The sequence below is a fragment of the Artibeus jamaicensis genome, unplaced genomic scaffold, assembly GCF_021234435.1.
Source record: "Artibeus jamaicensis isolate MK-2021 breed Jamaican fruit bat unplaced genomic scaffold, CSHL_Jam_final contig_3148, whole genome shotgun sequence".
NCBI classification, from domain to species: domain Eukaryota; kingdom Metazoa; phylum Chordata; class Mammalia; order Chiroptera; family Phyllostomidae; genus Artibeus; species Artibeus jamaicensis.
Window position 1 is genome coordinate 63,773 of NW_026521727.1, and position 9,005 is coordinate 72,777.

At 40.2% G+C, this 9,005-nt stretch overlaps 1 protein-coding gene across 1 annotated transcript; it reads left to right on the top strand.

The window, feature by feature from the left end:
- Nucleotides 1-2,075: 2,075 nt before the first annotated feature.
- OTOR (otoraplin) lies at nt 2,076-5,470 on the top strand. The gene is made up of 4 exons (XM_037159069.2): nt 2,076-2,190; nt 2,576-2,715; nt 3,633-3,743; nt 4,540-5,470. The coding sequence occupies exons 1-4, from the start codon at nt 2,076-2,078 to the stop codon at nt 4,561-4,563; spliced, it is 390 nt and encodes a 129-aa protein (XP_037014964.2). The 3' UTR covers nt 4,564-5,470.
- Nucleotides 5,471-9,005: the final 3,535 nt, after the last annotated feature.

Below are 9,005 nucleotides of genomic sequence, written 5' to 3' on the forward strand. Positions count from 1 at the left end.
CTGGACCCCCAGATCAGCAGTGTCTAGAGCATAGCTGTCAGGCACAAGTGCTTGCTGAATGATCGCAAGTTCAAGTTCCTATCTGCGAGCACAATTTTACAAACAGTCTTCTAGTTGTCATCCCGACTCTATCCATTACAGAATGCTAGGACATCGCAGATGTGCCCAGGATGCACTCAAAAAGCTTGACATCTCTCTTCTTTACCTCTTCACCACCAAATGGCCAATAATGGCTTTGTGTTCACATCAGCCTTACTTTGCTGAATTGTGAGAGTTTGAGAGAGGCTTTATTCAACATTTCACCTGCTTTGGAAAGTATCAGGAGACAATCTGACTTTGCACAGTCCTCTTTTCTTAAAGTGCCTCTTAAATGGCAATTGTCTTTTAACTCTCCTGTGTTGAGGGCTGGCTTGAGACTACAACAGTCTGTAAAACAGCTGCACCATCAGGATTAAGAAGATTTAATTAATACTTTACTTTTTCCAGAGATCCTCTTAGATCCCTAGATTATAGGAAGGAAAATGTATTGGCATTCTGAGTTCTAATTCATTCTTTTCTTAAAGTGAAGCTTAAAATGCAGGATTTAAAATCCTAATTCTAATTTAATAGCAGATGAATGGAAACAGCACTGAACTGCAATCCTGCTGGGCAACCTTTAGATTGGGTGGTTAAGAAAGGTGGCTCTGGCCTTTGCTGAGCCTTGGTTTCTTCACCCATAACGAAGACGTTAAATTAAACAAGGTTCCAAACCAGGGCCAGCAGTATAAAGATCCTCCCTTGAAAATAACACCCTCATGCCCATACACAAACAAAGGGTAAAACTTTATTATACACACACACACCCCAATAAGCTTTTAAAACTGTACTGTAAGTATATTTTGCTTTACCAGTGTCTCCCTTGGAAACTGTTATGTACAATACAAAGTTACTTTGTACATTGAATACTTGGCCCTTATTTTGTGAGGTGACTACATTTAGGGGGCAGGAGGGAGAGGCACTGTTCTGAAACCTCATTGTCCTCCAAATGGATGGGGCATCCAACAGGGACTTCTATTCTAGAAGACTATGGGGGCACCTTATGAAAGAGATGCCAGCCCAAAATACTGATTAAAAGTAGCATCTCATTGTATGTCACTCTTAATAGAAAGTAAATTTGTGTGACTAGGGCCTTTTTCACTGCTATGTCTCTAGTGCCTACAACAGTAGGCACATAGTAAGTGCTCGGTAAATATTTGTCGAATAGGTGGAGCCAAGTGAAAAATGAAACACTAATGTGCTTCTACTTTGGTGGCTCTTAGCAGTGCCACACGTTCCATGAGAAAGATGCCCGGGAGCAGGGAAGGGGTAGAGTTAGTAACACAAACCTCCAGCTTTATTCCCTTCTCTGAGATATATTATCCTTGAATATTTTGAGACTGAATTTCAGAAGTATCAGATAAAGTAGGTGGAGAAAAAATGGTTTCATTTTTTCCCTCAGCCACCTATCCCTCCCTTCCCTATTAGTAGGATCTGAATATGAGTCAAATGTTACAACCTGTCTGCTCCAAGACAGAAGTGATTTCCAAGAATCCTATCATGAATGACTTGTAAACTTAAGCACCTTTCGTTTATCTATTATATAAATCCAGATACTTAAATGGATTTGCTTAAATCAAGATAATTTATACTGAAGATATAGAATGCACATTTCCACAGATTCCTACAGTTAGCACATTTTTTGTTCATAAGTTGAAAGAATATGAGAGTTGAACTAAAACTTTTTTAAAAGAGTTAAAATTCTCATAGTTCTTTCAAAAATGCTATGCTCATGCAAATAATCACAGCTAAACTGGCTTCAACAATGGTGGACCATTTGGAAATCATTTGTGCATAAAAAATACATAGAATTTGAATGTCTTTGGAAAATCAGATGCTAAATAGCCCCTGGAGCCCAGTAGCTGTTATGAAAGCAGAGGCACCTTCCCATTGGCTGGGGGATTTACCCAGATGTCTGGCTTTCACATAAAAGACAGAAACCATTGAAGTCAGCTTCCACTTCCACTCAAAGGGCGATAGTATAAACAGCAGAAAAGAATATGGCAAGACTATTGTTACTTTTCCTTCCAGGTCTTGTGGTCATAGGCACCGTGCATGGAATATTTATGGACAGACTCGCTTCCAAGAAGCTCTGTGCAGATGATGAGTGTGTCTGTAAGGACTTTTTAAATGCCTTTTATTATATACTAAATAATTGAAAAACTATCCACTAACAGCATAAAATCTAATTGTTCTTTGAAGCAAATCTTCTCTAATGTGTATGTGGTTTGCATTGTTTCTTCTGGTCTGTACGTTTAGAATGCTACCAAAGAAAATTCACTTGGCTTAGAATCTGTTGGATGGCATTTCAATGCTTAGGATTTCTTACTCTGTTTGAACTGAATGGGAGCTGTGAATGGGGTGATATTAGTCACTCTGATTTTTTAGTTTTCTGATCTGCTCTGTCTTTCTACTTTTTTTTAAATCCAAGGACCCTAAATAAGGCAATCAATGTTAACCAATAATATTAACCAATAATTCAATGTTTTTTTTCTTTCAGATACTATTTCTCTGGCCAGAGCTCAGGAAGATTATAATGCCCCAGACTGTAGATTCATTAATGTTAAAAAAGGGCAACAGATCTATGTTTACTCAAAGCTGGTAAAAGAAAAGGAAGCTGGAGAATTTTGGGCTGGCAGTGTAAGATGAGACTATTAAAAATAGACACACATTTTGATATGTGTTGCTCATAATTTTTTCCTATTACCTATTATCTTCAATGCATTTTAATGTTTAAAACTAGCTGTTATGAACAATGTAAAGATTGCAGATTCAAGTACAAAAATGCATATATATTTGCTTTTATTGCATTTTGAAGAAATTATGAAAATCTCATAACTCAAATACAGATTTATGTGATGTTTTGGCAAAAATAAAACTAGTCAAATACATGGGAGCTTGAAGATCCCCAAAGACTTTGAAAGTTATTCAAAACTGTTTGAGCGGATTTGCCAAGTAAAGGCATGTATGTTGGCAGTCAGTCTGTGTTTCAATATTTTAAATGAAACTTTAGCCCTCCTCTTTAATTCCAAAGAGTCTGGGTTTTTGTTTGTTTTGTTTTAAGTTAAAATGTGCAGGACAGGCCTTGGGGAGAAATGAAATGAGACTCACTTACTATCCTTCTCTGAAGGGCCACAGTTAGAATCTCAAGTAATGAAAAGCTAAATCTGAAATTCACTCAAGTATTTGTTCATTTAAATTTTTGAAAACTGAAAAACACGAGTCCTTTAAAATCAAAGTTCCAATTTACTTTTAAAAGTTTACTCTCTATCTACTTACGGTCCCAAAAAGATTTCCGGCTGCTCACAAGATTGCATAAAATAAGGGACCACTGGAGTAGTGAGACCAGTAAGACAGGAGAATGGATACTGAGTTTCTGTGGGTTGACTAAGCTCTAAGTGAACTTCGAACTTCAGTGTGAGCCTCCCAAATCCAGAGCACAAAGCAAGACTTTGGCAGTTATGTTATTCTTATTAACAGCAAAGGGGGTGCCTGGGTATTTCTCAAAGAGGACTCACATCAGCCTTCCCTTGACGGTTGCACTTCCCGGTACTCAGGTATATGGCGATGGCCAGGAGGACGAGATGGGAACGGTGGGTTATTTCCCCAAAAACCTGGTTGTGGAGCAGCATGTGTATCAGGAAGCCACCAAGGAAGTCCCAACCACGGTAAGTGTCTCAGAGTTGGCCAGAGAAATATTCAGTTCTTGAGGTAATGTAGGCTGGTTATAAAATGCATCATGTAATTTAGTAGACAGAAGATACATAAGACAAAGCCTCTAATTTTCAGTGGTGGCTTCTGAGACAGTGAAGTTTGGGAGAGCATTCATAACTACTATCAATGCTGAAAGAGAACTGAACTTTCTCCATTGACTCTCTCTGGTTTTAGATGAAAGTTATTCATGTCCAAGAAAGAAAGCAAAACAGGATTATTGGACTCTTACTGATGGTTACACACGTATTTGCTAAAGGCTTGGGCTGGGAAAAAATACCACTTGTATTTAATAAAATCCAAGCATACGGAAAAATCACTGAATGCCGTATTTTTGTGGTAGATAAGACTCCATTTATGTATGAAAAATATTGCACTCTTTCCAATGCTCTTGGGGTCATGTAAACCAAGGACAGAAATAAAAGATCCCCTTTGAGCTACTGTGTAAGGTGGTTATTTTGAAGCTGTTTTCCTGGAGCCAATTTGCCCAACCTCCACAAATGGGACTCACTTGTCATCACTTCTTAGCATTGAGCTTGAATGTGTCAAATAACCATACATTAAAATTGTATTTGAGAACCTTCATTTTAAATAATTTTATTTAAAGTGATAATTATGTCGTAATTGTTGGGTTTTACTTATTTTAAATCCAAAGTAACCTTTGATTACATATGATTTTAAATAAAGAACCTACATCTGTTTTCTGACCCTGCCTGTTCAGTTCAATCTCTTTTTCCTTTTTTTCTCTCCCAGGATATTGACTTTTTCTGCGAGTAAGAAACAAGACAAATCTGCAGATAGAAAGAAAATACCGAGATCAAGAACAAAGCAGAAATGCGCCCCCTGGGCCCGCAATATGTGTCCGTTATTTCTGACTTTTGTCTCCAGGGTTTATTACCTTATAAGAGGGCTGGGTTTGGGGCGGGAGGTGACAGAGAAGGAAGAAAGGGCTTCAACTCAGTCTCCTTTTCTGCTGGCCTGGTCGTCAGTGATCATATGGCTCAAAAGGGTGATAGAAAGTGGAGAATTATTTTTCAGCCTTCTCTTATAGGGGGATTCATATGGGAGATGGTTTATTTGTAGTTATTTCTAAATAGTAATTTCTCCCAGCTCTTTGGCTTTCTGTATAAACTTGGTAGATAATACAGTTCTTCCCTTTGGATATGATGTTTTCTACTTATTTGTCCCTCTGGAAAACTGGAGTGTCGTCATGTACCTGAAGGGACTGTATCATCAAAGAGAATTCTAGAATTGTTGTTACTTTTAATATTTGATGACTTTGGGATATGAAGCTGTTGGTGGGGCAATACTATCTGGAAACACAGATGTTTGAACTATGCTTTTAAATGTCTTTTTTTTAAGTCTCAGAAATTATTTCAACTAAATAATTTTACCCTTTAAATGATCAATTTACCTCTCTCCAAATTTTAAATAAGTATGTGTATATATAGTGGAGATGGGACAGTTTATTAAATATTTTAAATGAAATAGTTTCCACTAACATGTGCTATCACTTCAAGTGAAAAGACAAAAAAGTCGGTGGGTTATTTTCTCTACTTCCATTTCAACTTTGAATTTTTTCTTCCTGTGCAAATTCCCCCAGTCAAGGATGATGTGTCAAGAAAATCTGGTGAGGGATGTAGATCTGGTGGTTCCAATGGACCCTAGGTTTTTCTATATTTAACTGGAAGTCTACTTTGATTTTGTATTACTAATGTAATTCTTTTGATGTAGTACTGAGTTTTGTTTGTTTGTTTACAAGTTATTAAAATGCCTGTACTAGACTCAAAAAAATTAACAATTCCTGAGTTCATTTTTTTAAAACTATTTTACCTTGGGAGGGGGTGCTTAGAATTGGGTATGTTCCTCAATTTTCTGTGGTCTGGTCATCCTGCAAGCCTGAAGAGGAGGCCAATTTAAAGCAAGTTAGAGACTCGGGCCCCAGGTCATTTTTATCTATGTATATTGTGACTGTGGGTGAATATGTTGTTGCCAGATTCTTAAGTTCAGTCACGTAAATGATACAAGAAAGAAAAGCCTTAAACTGCCAGCCCTCTCCAAAGTCACTGGTTTGTTTCTATCTCACTTTATTCCATTAAAAGTCTGAGGCAGTATGTAGGGCTTGCCATACACTTTTAAGGTAAGAGGTGTTTATTCTGCCTCTGTTTCTGTCTCTCACTGCTAGCTCCCCCATTTCAGATTCCCCATCACCCCTTGAGATACCCAAGAACCCCACTGTGCTCTCAGTCTGCCCAGAGGTTCCCATCTATTTGGCTTTGTGCATCCAGCCTCACTCCCTAAGCACAGGCCTCCAACGGCAGGTTCTCCCTTGTCCCAGTCTGCTCCTACCCATCAGGACAGATCTCTAACTAGAGAAATGGAGGGTGGAGGGTGGTGCGTGAGGGTTTGGGGGGCAATGAGGCCTCTGAGACCCATTCCCACTTGGAGAATTTTCCTTCCTTCCTTCCCACTAGGACCAAGGACATGTCAACAACTCCAAGAGGCTGGGAACCACTACCATTGTTGGTTCACAACCGCAGGAGTTCCCTGTGTTAACCTGAAACTGTCCCCTGTCCCCTGAGGGCAAGGAGAGCGGGAAGAAAGAGGCAGGCCACTCCAGATAGATAGATGGCAGTTAAAGGAGGAAAATAACTTGGCTACAAGACCACCAGACCTCAGTGTGACTGAGTTCAGCAGCAGTTTTTGTGCAGTAAATCTTTATAAAACCCTAGCATATTTCATATGCTGAGGAGAAAGAGAAGTTGAAGGTGTCAGTGCTTTTAGCATCACCCAACCCTGACCCGAGGTAAATGTGGCCAGTTATTGCTTCTCCTGTTTTGGGTTGAGAGGACATTTGTGTTCTCAAGGATCTGACTCAGCACAGGAAAATATTAAGCTCATTTGTGTAATATTTAAGCAAATCTCTGGAGGGAGTAGGCATTTCAGCTCTGAGTGGAGAGAAGAAATAGGAGCTAGCTCTGGGAAGAAAATCTCATTTCTTCAACCATCAGCTTGCATCCATCTGAAATGGTAAAAGAAAAAAGAGAAGAGAGAAAGAAATTACACAAGCTAATACTATTCCACATTCAACCCTTGAAATGCAATTTTCGTAACTTAATGTCTTTTGTGACTTGTGTCCCCTACAAGTACCAGGGTATATCAGTAATTCAATCAGCAAATGTCATATTGATCCACATGTTTTATATAACTACCCTCTAGCCCATGATTAACAGAGACAAAGAATGCTCCCCAACCCATGATTTAAATATTTTTCTAAGTGGAAATGGCTTTTCTGTCACACGTGAGCAATTGTTTTAATCATTTTTTCAAGCAAACACTATGCTATAAAGCCAGTGTGTTTGGGAGATAAAAAATGACATGGTGCTACTAATACTTACCCTCCTTTCCCACAGCTCATCTCTTGTTATCCTCCCTCTTCCCTTTTTCTATTTGCTTCAACATGTGAATTTATTCTGGATACAGGAACCAGTGGTGATGGGAATGTTAATTTGTTTAAGCAATCCTATGTCAAGCTGGGAAAAAAACAAAACTTCAAAGCTTTTCTTCCTGCTCCTTCTCCTCTCCTCTGTCCCTTATGACCCTAAAATGATTTAAGTGCCTTTTTTATCAGCTTCTAGATTTTTTGAGTCTCACATTACAGTACTACTTTTAATGCCACCACCAAGGGAGTTGCAGTCATAGCTTGAGATTTGACTCCCAAGAACCACAGGCAGACACATTGGTTCCTGGGAATCAGCCTCAGCCACCCCACAGAGTCAGTAGAGAGAATGGGTCAGCAGTACAGATCTGCAATGCTGGTCTGCCTGCCGGAAAAGGCAGGGGCTCTTGGGCCACGCTAGGTAACTTGTATGCCCAGATCCCACTGATCATTGAATCAGACAGGTAGATGATCATGGGGGAAAGGAACAAATGATTTCTGAGCATGATCTGTAAACCAGTGTCTTAGATGAGGTTCCCCAGAAGCATATCTTGAGATGAGGATTTAGGGTGCAGAGATTTATAGAATGATTCCCAGGGAAAACAGGGAGGGTGAAAGGAGCAGCAGAACAGGTCAATACGGGTGGAAACTGCAGTGCTGGTTTCTGCCTGATCCCACCGGCGTCTCAGGGTTGCAGTAAGTTACACCTCAGAGACTTCCTGGTCTGAGTCAAAAAAGCTGAGCTTCTTCTGGCCTGTTGGGTATTGATTAAGGGCTGTCATGGGGGAATATCATCTCCAAGCAATTCTGGCCTGCTCTGCATATAGGCGAAGTGGATTTGAGTTGGCTGTAAGTACTGAGGGTGCATGACAACACTCAAAGGGCATTCAAGGGCACTTATGGGGACCATTGCACAAAGTGTTTTTCATTTCATCTTCCCAGAAATCCATGAGCATGCATGATCCCCTACCATAACCTTCATAGGACAAGTAGAGGTTAATCTGCTCTCACGTTTTTTCTCTATATCAGCTTCCAGGGGCCCTGAAACTGTGATGTGAAAGTCAGTTGTACTGAGAAACTTTGGTAGGACCAGGGTGACATCCAGTGGTGAGCTTGCAACCTGACACACAGAGAGACATTTCTAAACTTGAGTTAGTCAGCAGCCCAGGGTATGAGCATCCTTCACAGCATTTAGAATCATCACCATCAGGGCCACCTGCTCAGATGGACTCTACATACTTCATTCCTCCCCTAAAACACACACAATCCTATCATCTGCTTGTCACATGGCATAGAGAATACAGTTAATGTACCTTCATTGCTGACCTTAAAATAAATTCAGAGTTCTGGCCAAGATGGAGGTGTAGGTGGAAACACTGTGCCTCCTTGCACAAACCAAATTAAGGACAACAAAGATTTAGAAATAAAAACACAACTAGAACAGACAGAAAATTGAACTGTACAGAAATCTTACAACCAGACCAGTAAGAGGGGTGAAGTCGGTGGCCAGTGGAGAGGGGTAGCGGCAGGAAAAGGCGGTGGCAGCCAGACCTGGGAGTGCAGGTGGCATGGGACTGACCTTGACACATTCATGTGCAGATAAACCAGGCAAAACTGGGCAGCGAGACAGACTGTGCAACCCAGGGTTCCAGCTCCAGGAAATAAAGCCTAAAAGCACCAGTTGAAAAGGTGCCAAGAGAGACTCCTAGCCTTACAGGAAAATTTGTTGGAGAGACCCACAGTGTCCTAAAATGTACACAAGCCCACCCACCTGGGAACT

Excerpts from the sequence above, each read along its gene's own strand:
- OTOR (XM_037159069.2), top strand. The coding sequence starts at position 2,076 with ATGGCAAGACTATTGTTACTTTTCCTTCCAGGTCTTGTGGTCATAGGC. Across the intron at positions 2,716-3,632 it reads GAGAATTTTGGGCTGGCAGT|GTATATGGCGATGGCCAGGA; the intron begins GTAAGATGAGAC and ends CCCGGTACTCAG. Across the intron at positions 3,744-4,539 it reads CCAAGGAAGTCCCAACCACG|GATATTGACTTTTTCTGCGA; the intron begins GTAAGTGTCTCA and ends TTTCTCTCCCAG.